This window comes from Strongyloides ratti (assembly GCF_001040885.1).
Source record: "Strongyloides ratti genome assembly S_ratti_ED321, chromosome : 1".
NCBI classification, from domain to species: domain Eukaryota; kingdom Metazoa; phylum Nematoda; class Chromadorea; order Rhabditida; family Strongyloididae; genus Strongyloides; species Strongyloides ratti.
The window spans coordinates 3,812,782-3,836,932 of NC_037307.1; the positions used below are offsets into that span (position 1 = coordinate 3,812,782).

The window sequence follows — 24,151 nt, forward strand, 5'->3', positions numbered from 1 at the left end:
AGTGGTTATGTCGATTTGTAAACTTACTGCACATTAGCATAATTTACAACAAACTATATAGAAATGAAATATTGTAATAAGTTGGAAAACTACAAATATGTAGAAATATTATACGATATTATGATAAATCAAATAATGTAAAAAAAAATTGAAAACACTTACCTTCTTGGTAATTGAAATAATACAACATTCGAATCTGCAAAACCAATTGCAACTTTATCTGTATCTATTATTGTTCCATTTACTGCATCTACTTTACATTCAGAAACAGTAAGAGGTTTTAAATCAGTCAAATCAACAATTTGCCAACAATTTGAAGAAATTATTAGCATTATTCTTTTATTTAATTCACTACATGATATAGAATGTATACTTTTTAAAGATAAAACTTGTGACTCATCTTCATTTAAATTATTTGTTGCTTCTCTTTTTTCCACATCTACTAAACTCCATAATTTAACCATTCCTGACATTGATAATCCAATTACTACATCATTTTTTTCAAATGGTCGTACAACAGCCAAAGCTGTAATCCAATCGGGTTCTACCCGTGATGTTAATGTAAAAAGAATAGTTAAATCATTAGGTTCCATGACAATAATTTCTGGATAATCTCCACAACAAAATAATCTTGTTGATTTTTGATGTTGCATATCATGCGGTATTATTTTACGATGAATATATATTGAGCTTTGTATACTATCTATACAACGTCCTTCTTCAGAATCCCATAAACACATCTCTCCAGAAACATTTGTAGATACAAAACGTTTAGATTCTTTATTTAATGATGCAGGTGATAATGTAGTTATTTCTGAATTATGTCCAAAAAGCATCATTCGTGCTTGTAATATAGAACTATTATCAGGATCCGTCCGCCATATTACAATTTGCCCATCAACAGAACCTGTCAAAATTGTTTTATTATCTGGAAGAGAAGAAATCTGACAAATTTTATTTTTTATAGGTTTTGATCCCCATAACACAATTGGAATTTCAAAATTTGATTTAGGTATTTGTAACATTTGTGGATAACTTGTACCATCAGATTTATAATTATTTTGTTGCTGATTTTGTATAACAGTCATTTTATCAAATTTCAATAGATACAATACAAATAAAATATATACAAAATTGATGTCTAACAATTGCCAATCAAAAATAAACAAAATTGATAATCAATTGTGTGTTCTCAAAACAGACAACGTACCACTGATAGTTAAATGAGTAATATCCTAAAAAGATTGTTTGAAAGGGAAGGTACTAGAAATATTGGTAAAATGTTTTGTATTAATATATTTATATTTTTTATATTTCTATCTTGATTTTTGCTGTTGTTTTGTTTTTTCTTCAAAAATGGCTACACAAAAAAAATATGATATTGATAATCTTACCATAGCTCAATTAGGACAATTTTCAAAAGCTGTAGAAGAAGAAATCACATTTCTTCAAGAATCATTAGATCAATTAAAACTTGTTAAAAAAAAGTTTGTCAATAGTCGAGATACTGTAAAATCTGTTGATCCTAAGGAAGCAAATAAAAAATATTTAATACCATTGACAGAAACAGCAAGTTTATATAGTAAAAATATCAAATTCTTTTTTAGATGTTTGTTAAAGCAAAAGTTCCTAATCCTGATGAATATTTAATTGAAATTGGTACTGGATATTATGTTCAAATGAACAGACAAAAATCAATGGAATATTTTGAAAGAAAAGAAAAATATTTGAATGACAGAGTTCAAGAAGTTGAAAAAATTATAAATGATAAAAGAGCAACTCGCCAAGCACTTGTTTCTACACTTCAAGAAAAAGTTGCAAAACAAGCATCAACTACTAACCCACAGCCTGCTCAAGTTTAATCGCCATTGATTAAAATGCTTTAATAATGATTATAAAAAAATTTTCTTCCAATTTAATTTTGATCTCTAAAAGTTAATTAGGTTTATTCCCAATATTTTAGAAGTATATTTTTGTATTTCAAACAATAATTATAGGTAATAATGAGGGATGATCCTCTATCAACGCAAGAATGTGAATTTTATCAAAAATCATTCAGGGAAAATTCACGTTTTGATAATAGATCTAATTTAGATCATAGTAATTTAAGTATAATGTTTGGTAAAGAGTTAGGGACATGTTTTGTTACACTTGGACAAACAAAAATTCTAGCTAAAGCAGTTTTAAGTTGGAGTTCAACACGTGAAAATAGAAAAAGTTCTGGATTTATTGAAATGTTTGTATCGAAAGGAAATTTAGGTAGTACAAAGGCTGAACCTTTAAAATTAGAAGGAAGACATTTAGAAATGTTACGATGTCTTGAATATGTTATCCGGGAGACAGATTGTGTTGATGTCGATAGTTTGTGTATACGTATTAAAGAGACCTGTCTTCAGCTACGTATTGATATTCATATAATAGATGACTTTGGTGGTTTATGTGATGCTGGTAGTATTGCTGTAATTGGTGCTTTAAAACATTGTTATGTACCAATGTACGAAACAACGGCAGAATGTGATTATATTTACAACGATCTCTATAAATATGGAAAACCTTTGACGGTTTTTCATACACCAATTGCAACAACTTTTGGTTTATGGAATGACACTGGGATATGTGTTGTTGAACCAACAAATCGTGAGGAAATGGCATTAGATGGGCAAGTTGTTATATCTGTAAATAATCGTAGTGAAGTATGTGGAATTTACCAAATCAATCAAATTGATATAAATGCTTCTAAAATGTCAGAACTAATACAAATTGCCGAAAAAAGAACTAAATTTGTTACTGAAGTTCTTAACAATGCTCTAGTACAAGACGCAACAAATAGGAAACAAGGAGTTCCTGTAAAGCCATTCCACTCTTTGATTGACCTTAACTCTATTAATACTTTTGTAATGTGATTTAAACCTTATTATATAATTTTAACGGAAATAAGTTTCTTATTTTTTTTGTGATTTTATAATTGCAAGTTTATGTACAAGCGAGAAATGAGCCGCACAGATTTTTTTCATTTCAAAATAACTTTTGGGAGTAATAAATAGTGTTGATCATAGAAAATGAACTTTTTTTTCTTTCCTATATAATTAATATGGTAGTAATTTATGCAAGTTAAATTGACTATAATTTTTTAGAAAAAAAAAATCATAATTAGAGGAAAGAAACGAAATGATTTTAAAAAAATTTGAAAACTTAGTCATTTATATTCTTTTTACTATATACAATAATTTTTCATTATCGGTTGATGATTGTCGTCAAATATATAAAATTAAGTATCGTTATCAATTGAAAAACTTCATATTACAAGTTATAATCTGATATAAATTTTTAAGTTATGAAACACTCACAACTAATAAAAGTTTTTTAAAAATTTTATAAAATTAAATGATTTATAAGTTTTTTATTTTAAATTATCATAAATTTATTTTTTAAAGGTGAAAATATGAAAAGTAGAAAACTACCAAATTAAGAAGTATTTATTATATCAATTTTTATTGATTCCAAAAATCTCTTCAACTCTATGTTTTTAGTTTTAATGAAAATAGTCAATAAATAAATGTAAGTAAATTATAATTAAAATTTATTTTTTAATAGTTATAGAATGATGTTATTATTATATTTTAATTATTTAGTTAAATGCTATGATTGCATTTTTTGAAATTAAATATTTAGAAATTATTATATTTTATAGTTTTAATCTTTACGATAAATATTTTTTATCGCCGCCATGAAATTTGGGTAGGCGTCGGGATCCAGAGTATCTATCTTTTCTCTGTAATGTCCATGAGCAATTGATAGTGAAAAAATAAATTAATTCTTAGTTTGAAGTGCTTCATAGCATTCTGTCCATGAGTCTCCAAAAATTTTATTTGATCAAACGTTTACCATAATTGATCATATAAATAGCTAATGCTAATGTTCCAGTTCTTCCTATTCCTGTACTACAATGAATTGCTATATAACAATTATTGTCAAGATTTATAATCTTTTTGTACAGTTCATGAATAGAACCACTTTCAGTAGGTATGCCTAAAAAAACAATCAACATAAATTTTTTTATTAAAATAAACTTACTTGTATTGGGTCAATTAATGTAGTGAAGAAATTTAAAATTGTATAATCATATTCAATAATACGATTTACATTATCAGTTTTTTTTATTAATATACATGACCGTATATTTACTTGTTTTTATTTCACTACCATCTGTAGGGAAATAAGGGTAACACTTATTTTGGACCTTTATTTCTTTTTCATTGACAAGTATGACAATGATTCCGATCTTGTATCTAAAAATCATGTCATACATATCATCAACTGTTGTCTGTATTGGTGCCTAAAAAAATATACATTAAATAAAGTTAAATTATTATTAATATCTTACCTGACACATAATAATTTTTCTTTCATTTCCTTCACCATATTTATAAATCATTTCATTAGCGTGGATATAACCAAGGATATTTTTAGAATCATATCCATTGATGTTAACTGAAGTTTTGTCAAGACATTCTATGTCATTGTAACGATTTCTTCTTAGAAGACTTTCTTTAGCGGTGTAAAAACGTTGACAGTTGTTTATAAGAGCATCTTTACTCATCATTCCTATGTTATTAAATTGAACACAAAGTTCATTCAATTTTCCAGCATCATTTATATTAACATATTTTAAGAAATTTTTAACTTTTTTATCCATTAAATTTTCACTAGCATCTAACTTGTAAACATAGTTTTCGTACTCCTTGGCAAAATTTATTCTTCCATTATTTCCACCAATTAACATCTTGTTCTCAAAGAAATATGCTAGCAGTGCTTTCAATAAGTAAGCATATTCCATAGAAGAAATATTACCACCATAACGCTTTCCACGAATTTGTTTTATAATCTCCATTGGATTATAAATTGAATCATTAGCTTCCATTGCTTCCAAAATACAGCAGAAATATGTGAACATGAATACACGTGATCCAGCACTACGTGAAGCATGAATAAGAACATTCCTATTTCCAGCACATTCAGAAACCTCTGAATATAAGTTGGTGAAGTGCAAATCTGTATTTGGTATTACATGTTCTTTCCAATAACTAACATGAAAAAGTGTTACTTCCTTTGGCTTTTCTCCTTTCACAATCATTATAAGCTTTAATACTTTGACGCATAGAAGATTCGTATGTAGCACTTTCAGACGTTCAACTCTGACATTCCCATAAGTTTGGTTCCTTTGGCCAATATAATCGCTTGTCATCTATTACTAGTCCATCGCTCTTTTCTTGATAAATTATTGAAATAACAACTGCGACATCCTCTTTGTAGAGTAACTCCTAAAAATATTTTACTTTTTCAGGTGTTGGTCCATCAGAAATGATATATTTTCTTTCTGGTGAGACATCATTAATGTAATGAGCTCATTTTTCCCCAAATATTGAATTAAAACATTTGACCAAAGAAGAATCAAAAATAGTGGTTATGTCAAAATCGATCTCTCCATCACCTTCTATTTTCTTTGAAAAAGTTTGTTTCTTCAATATATCCGGAATATAATCTTTGTATTGAATTATCCTACAGTACTCTTCCAAATTGGTATTTGATAATTCTTTCCACAATGCAAATATATTTGGATATTTAGATTTTAATTTCCTTCTTCTAATATGCAACTTTATTTGTTTAAGCATAATCAGTACAATGATACCAGCAAAAATTAAGACACCAATAATAATACTTCCAACAATAATAGAAATTGCACCAATAGATCCGAATGTTTCCTTAAATTTTTCAAATCCTGATTTTTGTGCTTTCTTTATAATTAATTCATCATCATTCACATTTGAATATTTTTTTCCATTTTCATATATTTCAAAACTTGTTTTATTCTTATGTAAAACGAGTGGATAAAAGTAGCTTCTCCATTTGGTGTTTTATAAGTACAATTTAAAGATGTATTGAATTCTTCAACATTTGATGTGAAGACGTAGCTACCGGAACGAATTAAACCATGTTTTGCTACTCCATTGGCATTCAATTCATTTAGGTTAATTGTTTTTTTGTTATAACCAACTAAATAGAGATATCCAAAGTTGATTCGATTGATGAAACAATTCGGCTTTACTGCTGACTTATTTACTAGGTATATTGATGGCTCCAATGGAAATATATATTGTTCTTTGGGTGGTGAAAGTTAGAATATCTTCGTTATCACTTGGTTATCTTCAAGTGTTGGACAGTTATAAGAAAACTTTGAAAGTCCATATCCATTTAATGAGAAGGAGTCTTTAGTAATTTTGTTGGAGTTTGGTACTTCTTTAACTACATCATTTTTTAATATAACATTATTAATTAAGATTTTCTCATCTTTGTAAAAGTCTTGGAAATTTGATTGATCTGTTAAAAGAAGTTGGATTGCAAGATGCTTTTTCAAATAGTCAGATTTGATAGCATTAATTTCCATATTATTAAGCGATAATGATGTAGAGTTGTATCCTTTTATTACCATTTCTGGTTTATCATTGACAGCCCTAAAGATCATGCAAGGTTCTGTATGCTCCTATTTAAAACTATCTTCAGGTGCGGTAAACAAATAGTAGAGTTTGTTTACATTGGGCAGTTCTTCCAGTTTCTCCAATTTATCATTCACTAATTTGACTTAGATTATCTTGTATTCTTTGTCCTTTGTAAATTTTTTTTTCTAACCATTACTACATTTGATAGTAAGAGAAGGTTGATTTGATATTATAGTTCTTTTTGCTTTCATAAGCAGGTTAGGTCGGGATTGGAAATTGAAGTTTAACTTCCAATCATATTATAAAAGTGTGGGTTTCTTGATATAAAAGTTTCCACAATTGATTATAAACGGTCCAGATAGACTATGTGCCAACTGTGTCCATATAAGATTATTGTTTTGATTGCGAATTATCCAAGTTAAAAGAGTCTCCAACAGTTGAATTTCTGCATTACTTGTCCAAACATTTCAAAAGAAATTATATACGATGCAGAGATTTACTTGATAATAATTGGAAAAGTATCTCCAGGAATATCCTAAGACCAAAAGAAAGAAAGTTTCATGAGTACTTCCTTCACTGTATGTAAAATTTGAAATAGCAACAGCCAGAAAGTTGTAAACTAATTTAAATCCAGAAACATAGTAGGTCGTTTTTTTTTAAAAAACACGATATTTAAATAACTTCTTGAAAGATAAAAATTTTAATGTTTTATTCAATTATTCAAAATTTGTAACAAAATTAACGTTTTCTTTAAATAATATTCATATTTTATCAAATTATAGAAAAAAAAACGTTCTAGAATGAATAGCTCTCATCAAAGTCAATTGATATTTTAATGATATTATAGTTAAAGAATGTACTTTGTACTAACATAGAAAGTATGATAAATTCGAAAAGAAATTTCATTTAAATTAATATAGTTACAAATAGAAACATTTATTATAATTTTTTATTATACATATTTTTTTGTATTTAGAACTAATTAACAATGTGTCAAATAGCATTTTGATATTATAAAATGTTAATTTTCTAAAAATGTTTAATTTTTAATCTAATATGTTTTTAAAAATTATTTAAAATTTTAATGTTTTATATTTCAAATTTAAGTTTCCCATGAACATTGTTTCTTAAAATTTGTGATAAAATATTTATTTTTAAAACAAATGATAAGCAAAATTGTTAAAATAAAATTCAATGATAAATTATTGTAATTTTGCATAGACAAATTAAGTTGACAAATCTACGTTTCTTTCTGATAAAACATTAGTCAAAAAAATTTAACATAACAATATTTCCCCGTTTTTCACACTTTCTAAACAAAAAATTCTTTGGTAAAGCTGTTTTTTTCTGTCACATTTCTAGAGGTAAAATTAGAAAGCTAGAAAATTTTCAGCTAATTTCTGAATCTCTAAGAAAAATAATGTCATAGCTATGAAAATTAAAAATCTAGACCTACTTTTGAATAGAAATCGAATGAAACTAGTCCCATCTTCATAGGACAATTATTTGCAGAGATACTGAAAAGTCGGGAACAATGAATATTTTAGAAAAATTTCCGCCTTTCGTCATATCTTGCTTCATTATAAAGATAAATGCAATCAGATTTCTGCAATCGTCTGCAAATGAGTTTTCATATAGGGTCTTCCTTCAAAATTTTTTTATATCTTAAAGCACTTGCGAGATATAAAAAAATGGTGACAATGGAATACGCGCGAAAAAATACCAAGTTTCATATCTCAAGAACGGTTGAAAATTTAAAAATCTTTTCAACGTACAGTACACCTTTAATTACGAAAGAAGCCCAGCGCATCAAATTTCATAGACCTGTGACGTCATTAACTTGAGTTATCACTAAATTCTTAAAACTTTTTTTTAAATATATTTCTTATCATAACTTCATTTTTAGAAGTCCTATGAAGATGTGAATAGGCTTAATGAATTTCTCGTAAAAAATTGATCTAGAATCATCTGTTAATTTTTAAAATATCTCATTGTATCATGGAAGTCGAAATTTACAAAAAAATATTCCCCAATTTCGCCCTCAACTTTGAATCCTCATAACTCCTGAAATTTCAATTTTAGAATATTGTTGATTATATTCAAAATTCATCCCATTTCAAGGGCTATCGAATGATTATAGTGGCATATTCAAATTCCAAAAAAAGTTGTCTATTTTTGGTTTCATTTTTAGAGGTAAAATCAGAAATCTAGAAAATTTTCAGCCAATTTTTATATCTCTGAAAATAATAACGTTATAGCTATGAAAATTATTTTCTTAGACCTACTTTTGAATAGAAATCGAATGAAACTAGTTCCATTTTCATAGGATAAGTATTTTCTGAAATACCGAAAAGTCGGAAACAATGAATATTTTAGAAAATTTTCCGCCTTTGTTCATATCTCGCTTCAAAATCGAGATAAATGCAATTAGATTTCTGCAATCGTCTTCTAATTAGTTTTCATATGGAGTCTACCTTCAAAATATTTTTATACCTTTATTCATTTTCAAGATATAAAAAAATGGTGACAATGGATTACGCGCGAAAAAGTACCAAGTTTCATATCTCAAGAACCATTGAAAATAGAAAAATTTTTTCAATGTAGAGGCTAACTTAAATTATGAAAGAAGCCCAGCGCAACAAGTTTCATGGTTATGTGACTTCATAAACGTGAGTTATTACACGATTCTTAAAACTTTTTTTTAATCATATTTCTTATCATATCTTCATTTTTAAAAGTCCTATAAAGATGTGAATAGGCTTAATGAATTTCTCGTAAAAAATTGATCTAGAATAAAGTATTTTTTTTTAAATTTACATTTTTATCATAGAAATCCAAATTTACAAAAAAATATTCCATCATTTCGCCCTTCAACTTTGAATCCTTATAACTCCTGAAGTTTCAATTTTAGAATATTGTTGATTATATTCAAAATTCATCCCATTTCAAGGGCTATCGAATGACTATAGTGACATATTCAAATTTCAAAAAAAGTTGTTTTTTTATTTTTTATTTTAAAAAATTTTCTAAATCACTTATTTTTCTTTATTTATTTGTTGGTCTAGTATAAAAAATTTTATTAAATCAACAATATAATTTTTAAAAAAAATTATACATATGTATAATATTCAAATATTCAAAAAAAAAAAAATTTGTGGCACGTCAGTGTCTCCAAAAATAAGCTATTGTTTTTAACTTAAAAACTGTTTATTACATGCTAATAATTCAAAATTTATAAATAAATAGTCAGGATTTTAAAAAAGATAAACCTATTTTTTTACAATTAAAATATCTTTTTTACTGATAAAACTATTTTTTGTAAATACTTATAATTGCTTTATTTTCATATGCTTTTTATGTTTGACAAATTTATATTAAAAAATTTGTTCAAATTTTCTTAATTATTTATTCATTCTTAATACCAAATCTTTAATATTTTATGCTAATTGATATAATCACCTACTTAACTTTTGAAAAATATTATTTATGTTAGTTTGCTAAACTATAAACAATTTACACACAAAAAAAAATAAAAAAATCGTCTTTTGTTTACATAATTATTTTATTAGCAGAGAAAAAGTTTGTACATAAAATACTACTTTAAACATAAATTATTTTCATTCTTTTAATAACCTCTTTATCCTTTTTTATTAGTTACATGATATACTATATTAATTATATTTAAAAGGACACAAGAGGAAATGGTATCAAAGTCAGTAAATATTATCATATACACGAAATGATAATTCTTTTTTCAATTCATGGAACATAGTGATAAAATCAAAGCCGGAACCTCCAAGACGACGAAAATGTACATACGTATATACTGTTTTTCTTTTAATAACACCAAATGCTCTCATCAAAAAAATTAATCCATCTTCTTTTAAACGTGATGTAAATTTCAATCCACAAAAACCACTATTTGTAGAGGTGTAATTCTTACTTTCAAAATATGAAATAACTGCCTTGACAAAATCTTTCTTTGGTACAGATACAAAAAATCTTGATCCTTGTAAAAGTGATTCTTTCCATAAATCTTCAAATTCACCTAAGTTTGAAATATCACCATCATGAATTTCTAAATCATTTTTACAAGGTTGAGAAATAGTATAACCAGCTTTTGAAATAATATTATTATTTTCAGCAAATTGAGTAGCAACACTAAAATTCTCATCATTAGTTTTATTAGAATTAACTTGTACAGGTTGCGTAAATGACGTGATTTTAGAAGTATTTTCATTATATGAATTATGTAAACTTTTAAAAGCGCGAGAAAAATTATTACTTTCTTGAGGATTATTTTTAATAAAACGATGCTCAGCAATATCTCTTAATGTTGCACGTTTTCCAGGATTGATACATAGCATCTCAGAGATAAGAGATAATGCATCAAGACTAAGATTACTTGTACAAATATCATTTTTAAATCTTTTACCCATAACATATTCAGCAAAATCAGGGTTGGAAGTACACGCTTTTCTCCATGGTAATTTACCTGTTAACATTGCAAATAAAACGACCCCACATTGCCAAATATCACTAGGCTCAGCTCTATATGGTGGATGATAAACTTCAAGAGGCATATATGCTGGCGATCCAACAGTATTTGTTAATTGTCTTTCAACACCATTAATTGTAAAATAGGTAGAAAATCCAAAGTCTGCAATTTTTAAAACATTGTTACAACAGACTAACAAATTTTCTGGTTTTATATCTCTATGAGCTATTCCTCTATGGTGTATGAAAGCAATACCGTTCATTAGGTTTATGAATAATTTCCATGCTTCTAAAAGCGGCATTCCAACATCAGGTTCTATAAATATAATTAGCAAAAAAAAAATTAAAAAAAAAACATACTAATTTTATCAAACAAATCACCTTGTGATGCATATTCTAAAAGCATTCCAATTTCACCACTTCTACTTTGCTTCATACCTAAAACATTAATAATGTTTGGATGACCACGTAAACGTTCCATAATTTTATATTCATTTTCAAATACAGTACGATTTGCAATGTTAAAAAATTTACAAGCATAAAACTCCCGTTTATTTTCATTGAAAATCAGTTTGACAGTAGCATATGACCCTACAAATATTAAATAATAATTAAAATACCAGACCAACCACAACCAAGTTCAGAACAAATCTTGAGATTCTGTACATCAAGAGCATTTAAAGGCTGCATATTTGTACCAGAAGTGTCATCTAAAATATCAGTGTCAAGCTTACGTCTCTTACGTTGACAGAGCATATTACACCAAAATACGAAAAAGAATGATTTCTCATTAAAAAAAAACTGTTTAAATTTTAAACAAAATTTGCGCGAAAATTGGTTTTATTTATTATATATGTAATTGAAAACGTATTAAAGTTCATGCCCCAAAATTATGTTTTTTGGTGGTGCTTAGATTTTTTTTTTTTACCAAAAGACATTGTATATTTTTTTGGCTTTTGTTTCGTTATGACAAAAAAGAATGTTGACGAAACTTTCATGAAAATGTATGGCATTATATGCAAGAAAATTTTTTCTAATATGATAACAAAAAAGACTATGTAATTTTTGTAGCATAGAATTTTTGCAATAGCTGTTATTTATGTAGGTTATTTCTAATCTTGATTTTGCAAAATTTTTTGTTTTTGATATAAAGTCGCTGCAAATCGTTTTTCAATAATGGGAAAAGAATTATTAAAGTAGCTATATAATGACAGAGTATTTAATACAGGTACGTTTGTTACTTCTTTGTTAGAAGAAATAACTTTAAAATCTTTTTAATGAGTGTAAAAAACTAAGTTAATGGTATTATTAACCCAATGCTTTAACATTGTTACAAATCATTGAGTAGAAATTATTTTCGGGCATATTTTTTTTAATTTCTCGATGTTGGTGTTTTTTACATCTATTTTAAAAATGTCAAGTATGGATAGTTTTTATTTTTACAATAAATATCATTTACCTTAGTTGGAAAAGAACAAATGTTTACTATTGTCAACAGTTTATAATTTATAAATAACAAGTAGAAGTAAATTAGTGTAAAATTTGTTGCTAGATTTTGTTTTATCAATTTCCAATTGTTCTTCTGGAAAAAATATTTCTCAATTATTTTTACTACACAAAAAATATCGGGTTTTTTTTCACTATATCTAATTGTGAAAAAGTATTATCTAACTTATTTATTTTGTGATTGTTGTACTTTTTTTTAATTTCAAATTCTTGATGTATAAATATAGTATTTCAGAAAACTGCATTTAATTTGCTATAAATTAAATAAAACTGTAACATTAATTTTATAAAAAAGTGTTTTACTTTTAATTAAATTCCGCTTAGTTATAAAGAAATATTCCATAAAATTTAAGGCAACAGTTTCTTACTGGAAAATTTTTTTTTGATAACTTTTTAAGTTGGTTAATTATATATAATATTGAAAAAAATTTTGTAAAAAAAGTCTGATTAAATTAGTTATTAAATTAACTAAGTCTTGTTGATTAATTTTTCTTGTTACATATTTAATCCATAATAAAAAAAAGTGTATTTTAAACAAATTCACCAATATATCAAGGTCATAAAACAAATTTTACATTTTTATGGTTATCATAGTACAAACATAGATATATATTTTCCTGGCTAAGGTTAATTTCTCAATTAAATTTACAAAAATAAATTGTACTTTATATCTTTTGAGGATATATGTTGGTAAATAAATAATGATAAAATTTTTTTTAACAGAAATTAAAAGATAACAATTATCAACCTATGTATGAGGACTATGCAACAAATTATTGGTGAGTTAATTCAACTATTAAATAACGACCGTAATTTCTTAACACGATAGGTTTTGCATAATTTATAATTTTCTTGGAGTTTCGTTCGTCTCTATCTGTAACTTCTTTGTTTTTTTTTCTCCAAAATATGGCTGATGCATTGAAATGTTTTCAAGATATTTGTATTAAAGGAAAAAAATTTGTTGATATTGAATTTGTAAGTCATTTATTTTTTTATTTTATAGTTTATTTTAGCATGGTCAAACATATTATATATTTGGGGAATTCGCATTTCCGAAGAACGCTTTAACGCGTTTTCCTAATTCTCAAAAGAAAGGTGTTTACTACGATATTGAAAGTCTTAAATATTTTTGGGAAAACAAAGAAGATAACCATGCCCTTTATGTAAAAAAGGCTATTGCCAAAGGAGGTTTGACTGTTATTGGAAGACCAGATCGGTATGAATTATCTTTGAAATTATAATTTTCTAAAATAATAATGATTTATTTTTAGACAGTCGATCATAAAATATCTTGAAGGTGAAGATTCTATTATTGATGAAAATGATCCAAATGCTCCAAAGGTTTCACCATTGTTATTAACTGATATGGTAAATTCAAGTGATTTTGAACCTGAGAGAAAGAAATTTAAATCAGATCACAATGGAGAAGCAGCAATGGAGGTAGACGGTGATGACTTAACAGATGACAAGGCACAAGGAAATTCTCATCGTAGTTTAAATTCTGATCTTACAGCAGAAAAGATTGCGATATTAAAAAATAAAGCTAAAAAACATAAAAAACACATGATTCAAAATAATGAGGATGAAGACAATGTCATGGAGATGGATCCTTCTATAGCTAAAGTTTATCAAAGAGTATCGGGTGCACGTGAACGACTTGACGAAAGAACCTGTCATGATAGTTCAACATTTATGGATGGTACTACTAGTCAATTTGATAGTTTTTGTGCAATATTTAGAAATTGTATTGAAAAGAAAAAGAAACCTCATAGTATAAATGAAAGTAATAACAAAAAGGTAGTCACACAACCGGCATCTTCATCACAACAACCATCCGGTGGTTATTCACGTTATGATCAGGAAAAGTTTAGTAAACATGATTCATTAGGTTTTGAAATTAATCCAAATCTTACATTTCAAGGAACAACATTACATTCACTGTCAACGGCTGTTAGTGCTAAATCACTACTTTCTAGTAATATGCAACAAAATTCAAGATCTCCAGGAACTCCATTAAGTTCTGTTAATAGAAGTGATTCAACGAATGCATCACCAAATGGGCAACAAAAGCGAAAATCAAGAACGCCGATTATTATTATTCCGTCATCAAACTCATCACTTATCACATTATATAATGTTGCTGATATTCTTCAAGACCTCAAATTTATTTCGACCTCAGAAAAAAAAGACTTAACAAAAATAAAACGTCCTAATGAAGTCATGATACATAGAAAAAAAGATAGTGGCGATACGGTTCATTATAGAGTTGTTGATTCACCACTTGGTTTTACCGATGAAGAATGGGAACGTGTGGTAGCAGTATTTGTCCAAGGACCTGCATGGCAATTCAAAGGTTGGCAATGGAAAGGAAACCCAGTAGATATTTTAGCAAATGTTCTTGGTTTTCATTTAAAGTTTGATTGTGATAAACTTGACGATAATATTAAACAATGGTCGGTAAATATTCTTGATATTTCAAAAACACGTAGACATTTAGATAAAGCTAGTTTATTAAAATTCTGGCAGATTTTAGACAGATGGATTGTTAAACATAAACCTAATTTACGTTTTTAATTGTTTTTTTTTAAATTATTTAATTTTCATTATAAATTTTTCTTGTCTGAAAAAAAGTTAACAACTAGATTATTTAAAAAATATATCTATATAATTAATATTCTAATGTGAATTTGAAGGAACAAATGGTTCAGCTAACTCATCAAAGATATGTTTTTTCTTAGAATGATCAATTAAATCTTTGGAAATCATGTAATCAAGTAGATATTCAAGTGTCAAAACAGATGTTAAATGAACATTAATTTTTTCTAAATTTTCAGCTCCACCTTGCATCCTATCTAAAACAGTTATAGCACTGGAGCATTCAAGGCCTTCATTTTTTAAAACCTGTAAAAAATTACATAATTATATAAATATTTGTAAAAAAAGTACATCAACCGTATCTGCAATACTTTCACCAGCAACAACAACATCTTCAACAATTAAACATTTTCCTCCAATTTTATATTCACCTTCAATTAATTTTTTAGTTCCATAACTTTTTGCCTGCTTTCTTCTCATTAACATTGGTTTTTCTAATCTATCACATACTAAAGTAGCTAAAGGTAATGCTGCATATGGTACACCAACAACATAATCAAATTGTAAATTTGATTCTTTAATTTGCCTACATAATGCTTCAGCAGCAAGTGAAAGTATTTTTGGAGATGATATAAGACCTCTTAAATCAATGTAAATTGAACTTTTTTGACCTGATTTTAAATAATATTCTCCAAATTTAACAACATCACAGGCTAATAAAGCATCCAAAAGATTTTTTCTCGTAGTTTCCATTCTATTTACTTTTTTTTTTATAGAAACTGAAAATAAAATGTATCTTATTAATGTTAAATCGAGAAATGTTGTTTTCAAGAATTATGATAATATTTTAACATATCTCATGTAAATTTAATGTTTATATAGACAAAAAAATTAGATATAAAAGCACCTACGTATTACAAACAGATAAAAATCGCTTATCAACTATGTACTTTTATATGATAAGCTTTATTTTAAATTACACTTTAAAATGATAAAAAGATAAATCAAAATTTAAAAGTATAAAGATCATTTTATGGGCAAAGTACAGTAGTTTCACTACTAATTCGCACAGAAGTTTGGAATAATGAGTTTAATTTTGAGCTAGAAAATAGTTTAATAACAATATTTATAAAAAAAAAGAAACAATCAAGGTAATTTTTTTTTATTGTTTATTATGAAAAGCATTCCATCCACATTCTTTGTAACGTTTAACTTCTTTTTTAATATTTTCATCAGGACCAGCATTAGTTATTGCTCTACCAACAATAATAATATCATTTCCATCATCAATAATAGCTTTATCTATGGATCTCCATTGTTGACCTGCTCCATCAGAAGTAGCATTAAGATTTACTCCAGGTGTCCAGTAAAGGAAAGATGGATCATCAAGGCAACGTTTTTGTGTAATAAAACCAGATACAGAATCACTGTTATCTATAGCCATTTTTTTAGTTTTTTCAATATAATTATCATCATTAGTTAAAGCACCTTTTGTACTTAACTCAGCAATAATTAAAGAACCCTTTAATTTTGATCCATTACTATCCATTACTTTCTTAACTGTTTTTAAAATAGAATCACCTGATACAGAGTGAACAGTAACAAGATTTGCCCATTCACTAATATGATACAAACCTTTAGATAACTGTAACTCGACTGTATTTCCAGTATCAGCAAATTTCCTATCTTCAAAAATGATAAAATTATGAGTTTCGGCAATTTTTGAAAGATCATGTATAAATTCTAAGGTAAAATCTTCAATAATGTCACAATGTAACTTGAGGCATATAATATCATCTTTGATAAGATCAACAATATGCATTATATCTTTTGTTTTTGTATAATCAACAGCAACACAAAGATTTGACTTCTTCATTAACATATAATCAAAAATTTTTTTATTAAGTGGATTTTTAAATAAGGAAGAACGTTTTGAGATATCCCATGAAACAACCTCTTTATCCTCAACATGTTTTTCTGGATTATCTAACATTCTTTTAATATCATCTCTTCTTTTATTATCAATTGTTCCTTTGTTAATTAAATATTCAAGAATGTTATCCATATTAACACATGTTTTTAAAATAATTTTATTTTTTAATAACTTTTCACTACCACCTTGTTGTCTATCAAGAACAGCAAATACATCCCTACAAACAAGACCTTCCTTTTCTAATGCATCAACAGTTTCCTGTATACTCATTCCTGATGTAACAACATCTTCAACAATTAAACATTTACCACCCCTTTTATATATTCCTTCAATAAGCTTCTTTGTTCCATAAGCTTTAACTTCTTTTCTTTTCATTAACATAGGCTTATTAAGTTTTTCACAAACTAAAGTAGCAACAGGTAATGCAGCATATGGAACACCAACAATATAATCATAATCAGCATTACTTCCTTTAATCAAATTAACTAAAGCATCAGCAGCAAGTGATAAAATATTTGGTGTTGATATTAATGGTCTCAGATCAATGTATATAGGACTTTTTAATCCACTTTTTAAGACAAAATCACCTAACTTAACAACATCTTTTTGCATTAATGCATCCAATAATTGGTAATTCATTTTGTAGAAAAAATAGATAAATCTAAAGATAAAAAAATATATTAATTAAAAAATTTTTTAAATATATATAACACCAAATGAAAAGTGAGAAAATAACATGGCATTATTTATAATGTTAATGTTATAATCATATATAGAGATAATACTATCTGTTAAAATAGAAAATTTTTGATATGATACCTATCATAAAGAGTATAAATATATACGTTTATACATTATACATATATATATGTTCTGGCAAAGAGACACACTAAGTAGAAATAGTTAAACATTATTACAATAAATATAATATTATAAAATGTACAAAATTTTATAAATAATTCTAATATACTATTTTCATTTAAAATAAACTTTTTATTATTAAAATTTCTATTTTTTAAAAAAAAAAATAAAATATTTTATAATTATTTTAAAAGAAATAAAAAAAAAGTTTATTTTAACAAAATTTGATAATATTTATGATTACAAAAAAAAAAAAACAAAATATTTAGAAAATTTACATAAACACTATAACTAACTAACAATATTCAAACTTTGAACAAAATTTCTAATTAATCTTAAATATTTCTAAAAACATTTTAATAAATCGTTTAATAAGAAATCAAATTTTAAATAAATAAATATATTTATAAAAGTGACTATAAACTAATAACAAGTTTTTATACACAAACTTGATACTATTTTTAAATATTTACAAAAGTTTTTAAATAAATTAGTAATTTAAATATTAAGGTTAAAATAAATAAGTTAAATAAGTTTTTTTCTAAATACTGATTTTTAGATATAAATCATTTATAGTTATTTATTTTCAATACTATATATAATAGTTTATAATCAATATATTATAGTTATGAAAAGAAAAATTCAGTATTTTCTTTTTAAAGTATAGAATTTAATATGCTTTAAAAAATTTATATAGTATTCATAAATTCTAATATTATTTTATATCTTAAAGAATAGTTTGAGATTTTATAAGAACAAGTAATTTTTAAAAAAAGAAATAGTACATTATTGTTTGATAAATTTAAGATAACTAAGTAGCATCAAACACTTATTTTTATAATAATTCAACAAAAAAGATTTACTTTAATAGATTATAACAACTTTGTTTTAATTAATAATATAGTTAATAAAAAAAAAAAACTTATTGCAACCCAAAGACAATCATTGAATTTTTATGAGTCTCTTCTGCCACCTTTTCAACAGTCTCACCCATAAAATGTGCTATGACTTCAACAATAGCTGCCATTGCACATGGTTCATTTCTTTCAAAACTAGAATACTTATGAAGAGCCTTAGCCTCATCAGACATAGATTCTTTAATTTTTTTTAGCTTTTTATTACCAATATTACAATACATATATGGAGCATCAGTTTCAATCATTAACCTATTTAATGGAATTATTCCATTTTTTAATGCATATTGTACACCATTATCAGTTTTATCTTTAGCTAAAAATCCCGTCAATCCAATATAAAGACCCATTGATATATACTTTTCTGCCTCTTTTGCAGTACCGGTAAAACAATGTATCACAGCAGGTGGAAGTTCAGATTTATATTTTGTCAACAACATTACCATATCATCATGAGCTTCTCTTTCATGAAGGAAAAGTGGTTTTTTAACTTTACATGCTAATTTTAATTGTTCCTCAAAACACACCAATTGTTCTTCTTTTGTAGAAAACATTCTATTATAATCAAGTCCACACTCACCACTAGCAACACAATGAGATTCTTTTAATAATTCATTGATTTCTGAAATTGTATTTTCATTAAATTCTTTTGCCTCATGAGGATGAACACCTAAAATAATTATGGAAATATAATCATCTTCTTTTTTTTATAAATATACCAACCTGCTGTAAAATAAAACAATCCTGGTTTGGTTTTTGCTAGTTCACAAACTTCTTTACTCCCAGAAACATTAGGTCCTGTAATCATTATTTTTTCAACACCTAAAATTTGAATATAAAAAAATTAAAATTATTTTTTTTACCTGCTTGATTGGCTCTCTTCAATACTTCTTCAAAGTCATTCTTAAATGAGGGATGACCCAAATTACATCCAATATCAGTTAATTTATTATTTAATTTAATTGAAGAAATATCTGGTAGTGATTTGGAAGATTTTGCCATTTTTTGAAATGTTCCTAAAATAGTTTTTGAAATATGATGGTGGAATTTTAACATTCAGTAAATATTTAATTTACTTTCAAATATACAAATATAAATATATTGTTGTAATAAATATGTCAAAAAGTTTTATTAATTGATTGAAATTTCAACTTTTTAATTATTAAATTTAAAAATTTCATTTTTATTTTATCTTCAAGTGTCGATATTCAACAACGAAAAATTGGTAAACAAGGGTGCGGGCCTAAGAATTATTTTTTAAAGTGGTTGGATTTTGTGTGATGGTAAATTTAACAAATAATTAAATAAAATTTTTATGACATTAAAAAAAATTTATACTTTGTGACATTAATCACATAAACATGATAAAATAAACTATTAAATAATAGTTATTCAAAAAATCTAATGTAATTATTGACAATTAAATTACATAAATATATATATTTTTTTACAATATTTTATAATCTTACTTTAAGGTAAAATGGTTTAATTTTAAAATTATGTTTAATTAATGTAGAGTGATAAAAAAATAATGTTATATAAAACTATTGTTAAAAAAAACCATTTCTTGAAATGAGATCTAGTTTTAGAATTATATTTTCAGGAAGATTTTATTTTGCATTTATTTTTATTATAAAAAGTAAAAATAATTATATTATATGTGTATAATTTAACAGTTTCCTTTGTTACAAAATCTTCCAGATCTTTCTACCATGGCATCGATTAAATTGTTTACAAAATCGAAACCAGTTTTAAGTTGACTAGAAGCAGTACCAGTAGTATCAGCAATAACTTTTCTACATCCAACATTTAAAAGACTTTCCATACCAAGTGATTGACCTGTTGGTTTAGCTTTGATACATGTTCCTAATGCAGCATCAATAACAGTTACCCAATCATTTACAGGTGTAACCATTTGAGCTTTAATATTTGCTACACAAATATCAACTTTACTTGTTGAGCCAATACTTGGTGAGGAACGTCCACCATTAATAGATTCTTGAATAGCTTGAGATATAGATGAAATTCTTTTTTTCAAATCATTTCTTGCTTCATCAACACAATCACATGTAGCATCTCTTATTTGTTGTACATTATTTATACAATTACTTGGTAATTGTTGATCACAATTTTTAATAACTTGACAATGTTTTGATAGAAAACCATCAAATGGTTTTTTAAGACATGCCTTTGTATTTTGTGCTCTATTTGGTTTTCTTTCACCACAAAAGGCAAGTCTAGATTGAACAAGAATAAAATCAGAAATTGAATTCATAACATTTTCTTTAAAATAAAATGATGATTCTTCTAAATCTGGTATTTCAGGAACACCTGGGAAGTTAGAAATTTTCTTACTTATACAATAATCGGCTTCTCTTGCAATAGCCTTTGAGATTTCACCTCTTATACATTTTTGATCTTCTGCTGGTGTATTGAGAAGAGCTTTAATGGCTCCTGATGCAAATGTTCTACATATTGAACAATCACGAAGTGGTCCATTTCTATCCCATGCTTTTGAATTAAGGTCATTCAAGGTTAATACACATCTATCTTTTTTGTTTGCTTCAGAAATTGATGATGAAAAACATTTAGAAGCAGCTTGCCTATAATGTTCTTGCATTTCAGTTTCAAATCCACCATAATCAGCATCTAATGATTTTTTGATACAATTTAAATATGTTCCAAAGACAGGTTTAATTGCTCTTGGTGAGGAACAATCTTGAGCATGAGTATAAATCTAAACAATCAATAAAAATAATAATAAATAAAAAATAATTACTTACAAAAGATATTGATAATAATATAACAAGTGCATTCATTTTAAAAATATCTTAAAAACAAATTTCTGAAACAATAAAAACGTATTATATTTCTTATAATTTTATAAGGAAGATCTAATCAACCTTCAGTCATCGTCCATTATTTTTGATAAATTATATAAGTTGACCTAAAAATAAAACTTTACTATTAACTTTAAACGACAATATATTTATATTTATGTTATAGAACTTTCTATTCATCCTGTCTTGTCAAGGTTACATTTATATTAAATTGAATTATTGTATTTTGTATATAACAACAATTAAAGTTTGAAATTTGATCGAGATTTTAGAAAATGATATAGAATAACATATTTTATAATTAGATTTACATATAATTACTTTGTATATAATGATTACTGGTTATAAATATTATTTTGTGCCTTTTTGTAAAAAAAAAAATTATTACATTTTAGTCATTATATATGAATCATCCATGATATAGATATTAATACTATACTGTAATCTTTTATCTTCATAATAAAATATTTTTTTTCTTCAAATATTGCAATTATTAATATACTTTAAAAATAATAAAAAAATTTTTAAAAAACTCTTATCATATTTTATTTTTTTATAATTTGAATCAAAAAAAAAATTTTTTTTTATTAAAATATAACTAATATGATGAAAAAAAAGTCAATTACTTAAAATAAAAGCTAAATAAATTGATTATAAAATGATTAAAATTTACAATGCTAACTATAAGTTCTTATCAATATAAAATATGAATTTAGTAACAAATATACTTTTGCTCTGCATCCTATTTTTATGGTACGAGGAATGATGTGTTGGAATATGATTTTATAGTTCAGCTTATATTATAAAATGAAATTTTTAGTTACATTTATTATAATATTTTCACATATTATTTTTGGACATGAATTTGGTAAAGAAGATTCTATTCATGATAAAGGGTAAGTAATTTAATAGAATTATACAATAAAACTTTCTTTCTTTTTCCTCTAGACATTTGAAGGAACATCTTCAAAATAAAATAGATATTGATAATACAGAATGGACTGAGGATCAAGAAAGATATTATTATTTTACTCTTCATGATTCAAATAAAGATAATATAATTGATGGTATAGAAATAATGAAAGCTTACACTCACCATGATCATAGAGTTGATGGAACTAAACCACAATTAGAAGATTATCAGATAGAAAATTTAGTTGATGCTGTGTTACATGAAATGGATCAAAATAATGATGGTTTTGTAACGTATGCTGAGTATGTTGATAAAACAAAACGAAAAAAATATTAGTTTAAATAATTTGGAGTACAAAATTTTTTTTTTTAAATTTTTAATGATTTAAAAAATATATTTTATTTTTTTATACATAAAAATTGTTTAATCTCTTCACTTTAAAATAATATTTATATCTTAAAACATTTATTTTTATGTAAGTAAAAAGTATAGCAATAATGTTTTTAAAACATATCTTAATTTATGCTTAAATCAATTGATTATTAAAACACATTTTCTTACTTTAAGAATATATATAAATTTATTGATATATTAGCCTATATCTTTTATCAGAAATTCTTAATATATAAAAAAAAAAACTTTTCAAAATGTCTTTTTATTTATATATAATTATTTTATGTCTAAGTATTATTTATACAAATTCATCTCAGACATTAAAACAATTTCACAATAAAAAGTAAGTTGAAAAATTACTAAATATTTTAAATATTTATATATTAGAGATTTAAAGGAACATCTACAAAATTTAATTAACGTTGATAATACAGAATGGTCAAAAGATCAAGAAATATTTTATAATTTTAAAATGTATGATAGTAATGATGATTTTTATTTGGATGGAAAAGAAATAATTGATGAATTTATTAATCACAATCATAACATTGATACAACAGCTCTCCCAACAGATGAAGCTTTAGAAATTTTAGTTGATGATATTTTAAAAGAATCTGACTTAAATAATGATGGTTTAATATCATATAGTGAATATCATATTTTAATGCTTAAAAAATAAATTAAATAAAAAAAATTTTTTTTCATTTTTTTTAAAATTAATTCTAAACATCATACATCTATTAAAACATTAATTTATAAATATGTGATAAAGTTTACTTAACAAGTATAGTATTTTTCTTAATCCTATTAAATTATAACTGTTAATGTATTATAATATATATTTAAACATTTATTCTTAATTACTATTCAAGAAAGAATAATTTTTACAGGTATATACAAGTTTCCTTAAGCTGGTTTTTATTCCGGAAATAAAAAAATTTTTCCATTATTTTATTAATATATTTTTATTAATAATCATTTAATATTCCAAAATATATATTTAAAAATTAAATAAAGATTGGATAAATTTATAATTATCTTGATTTTTTTATATCAACATATCTTTTACCTTTTGTTTTAAACTTTGTAATATATTTGGTTAAATTTTTAACAAAAAGATATGATATTTTTTCTTTTCTATAAACTTTTATTGAAACTGTCAATAGCCATTTCGTCACCAATTTATTGGAGGGTAATAATGT

General features: G+C 25.3%; 13 protein-coding genes across 13 annotated transcripts; 5 read left to right on the forward strand and 8 right to left on the reverse strand.

Moving 5' to 3' along the window:
* Window positions 1-43: 43 nt before the first annotated feature.
* Window positions 44-1,088, reverse strand: SRAE_1000123500 (Rabconnectin-3B; the record flags this gene model as incomplete). Its single annotated transcript, XM_024648166.1, has 2 exons — window positions 44-89; window positions 163-1,088. The coding sequence occupies 2 exons, from the start codon at window positions 1,086-1,088 to the stop codon at window positions 44-46; spliced, it is 972 nt and encodes a 323-aa protein (XP_024502171.1).
* A 268-nt stretch (window positions 1,089-1,356) lies between these two features.
* Window positions 1,357-1,862, forward strand: SRAE_1000123600 (Prefoldin subunit 5; the record flags this gene model as incomplete). The annotated part of the gene is made up of 2 exons (XM_024648167.1): window positions 1,357-1,569; window positions 1,608-1,862. The coding sequence occupies 2 exons, from the start codon at window positions 1,357-1,359 to the stop codon at window positions 1,860-1,862; spliced, it is 468 nt and encodes a 155-aa protein (XP_024502172.1).
* A 141-nt stretch (window positions 1,863-2,003) lies between these two features.
* SRAE_1000123700 (Exosome complex component RRP45) lies at window positions 2,004-2,903 on the forward strand (the record flags this gene model as incomplete). The annotated part of the gene is made up of 1 exon (XM_024648168.1): window positions 2,004-2,903. The coding sequence occupies one exon, from the start codon at window positions 2,004-2,006 to the stop codon at window positions 2,901-2,903; it is 900 nt and encodes a 299-aa protein (XP_024502173.1).
* A 962-nt stretch (window positions 2,904-3,865) lies between these two features.
* Window positions 3,866-5,159, reverse strand: SRAE_1000123800 (Protein-tyrosine phosphatase, receptor/non-receptor type domain and Protein-tyrosine/Dual specificity phosphatase domain-containing protein; the record flags this gene model as incomplete). The annotated part of the gene is made up of 6 exons (XM_024648169.1): window positions 3,866-3,954; window positions 3,996-4,029; window positions 4,075-4,184; window positions 4,228-4,336; window positions 4,385-4,923; window positions 5,090-5,159. The coding sequence occupies 6 exons, from the start codon at window positions 5,157-5,159 to the stop codon at window positions 3,866-3,868; spliced, it is 951 nt and encodes a 316-aa protein (XP_024502174.1).
* Window positions 5,160-5,818: 659 nt separating this feature from the next.
* Window positions 5,819-6,523, reverse strand: SRAE_1000123900 (Hypothetical protein; the record flags this gene model as incomplete). The annotated part of the gene is made up of 2 exons (XM_024648170.1): window positions 5,819-6,054; window positions 6,220-6,523. 2 exons carry the CDS (start codon window positions 6,521-6,523, stop codon window positions 5,819-5,821), a joined length of 540 nt encoding a protein of 179 aa, XP_024502175.1.
* A 3,687-nt stretch (window positions 6,524-10,210) lies between these two features.
* SRAE_1000124000 (Serine/threonine-protein kinase Chk1) lies at window positions 10,211-11,750 on the reverse strand (the record flags this gene model as incomplete). The annotated part of the gene is made up of 4 exons (XM_024648171.1): window positions 10,211-11,310; window positions 11,355-11,390; window positions 11,433-11,585; window positions 11,624-11,750. 4 exons carry the CDS (start codon window positions 11,748-11,750, stop codon window positions 10,211-10,213), a joined length of 1,416 nt encoding a protein of 471 aa, XP_024502176.1.
* A 451-nt stretch (window positions 11,751-12,201) lies between these two features.
* SRAE_1000124100 (Parafibromin) lies at window positions 12,202-15,074 on the forward strand (the record flags this gene model as incomplete). The annotated part of the gene is made up of 6 exons (XM_024648172.1): window positions 12,202-12,222; window positions 13,224-13,279; window positions 13,330-13,376; window positions 13,435-13,475; window positions 13,514-13,716; window positions 13,772-15,074. The coding sequence occupies 6 exons, from the start codon at window positions 12,202-12,204 to the stop codon at window positions 15,072-15,074; spliced, it is 1,671 nt and encodes a 556-aa protein (XP_024502177.1).
* Window positions 15,075-15,176: 102 nt separating this feature from the next.
* SRAE_1000124200 (Uridine 5'-monophosphate synthase) lies at window positions 15,177-16,125 on the reverse strand (the record flags this gene model as incomplete). The annotated part of the gene is made up of 4 exons (XM_024648173.1): window positions 15,177-15,401; window positions 15,447-15,874; window positions 16,007-16,029; window positions 16,076-16,125. The coding sequence occupies 4 exons, from the start codon at window positions 16,123-16,125 to the stop codon at window positions 15,177-15,179; spliced, it is 726 nt and encodes a 241-aa protein (XP_024502178.1).
* A 132-nt stretch (window positions 16,126-16,257) lies between these two features.
* SRAE_1000124300 (Uridine 5'-monophosphate synthase) lies at window positions 16,258-17,667 on the reverse strand (the record flags this gene model as incomplete). The annotated part of the gene is made up of 1 exon (XM_024648175.1): window positions 16,258-17,667. One exon carries the CDS (start codon window positions 17,665-17,667, stop codon window positions 16,258-16,260), a length of 1,410 nt encoding a protein of 469 aa, XP_024502179.1.
* A 1,144-nt stretch (window positions 17,668-18,811) lies between these two features.
* Window positions 18,812-19,859, reverse strand: SRAE_1000124400 (Putative deoxyribonuclease TATDN1; the record flags this gene model as incomplete). Its single annotated transcript, XM_024648176.1, has 3 exons — window positions 18,812-19,473; window positions 19,527-19,625; window positions 19,667-19,859. The coding sequence occupies 3 exons, from the start codon at window positions 19,857-19,859 to the stop codon at window positions 18,812-18,814; spliced, it is 954 nt and encodes a 317-aa protein (XP_024502180.1).
* A 613-nt stretch (window positions 19,860-20,472) lies between these two features.
* Window positions 20,473-21,622, reverse strand: SRAE_1000124500 (Hypothetical protein; the record flags this gene model as incomplete). The annotated part of the gene is made up of 2 exons (XM_024648177.1): window positions 20,473-21,540; window positions 21,587-21,622. 2 exons carry the CDS (start codon window positions 21,620-21,622, stop codon window positions 20,473-20,475), a joined length of 1,104 nt encoding a protein of 367 aa, XP_024502181.1.
* An 828-nt stretch (window positions 21,623-22,450) lies between these two features.
* On the forward strand, window positions 22,451-22,892 carry SRAE_1000124600 (Multiple coagulation factor deficiency protein 2; the record flags this gene model as incomplete). Its single annotated transcript, XM_024648178.1, has 2 exons — window positions 22,451-22,539; window positions 22,592-22,892. The coding sequence occupies 2 exons, from the start codon at window positions 22,451-22,453 to the stop codon at window positions 22,890-22,892; spliced, it is 390 nt and encodes a 129-aa protein (XP_024502182.1).
* A 311-nt stretch (window positions 22,893-23,203) lies between these two features.
* SRAE_1000124700 (Multiple coagulation factor deficiency protein 2) lies at window positions 23,204-23,628 on the forward strand (the record flags this gene model as incomplete). Its single annotated transcript, XM_024648179.1, has 2 exons — window positions 23,204-23,292; window positions 23,337-23,628. 2 exons carry the CDS (start codon window positions 23,204-23,206, stop codon window positions 23,626-23,628), a joined length of 381 nt encoding a protein of 126 aa, XP_024502183.1.
* Window positions 23,629-24,151: the final 523 nt, after the last annotated feature.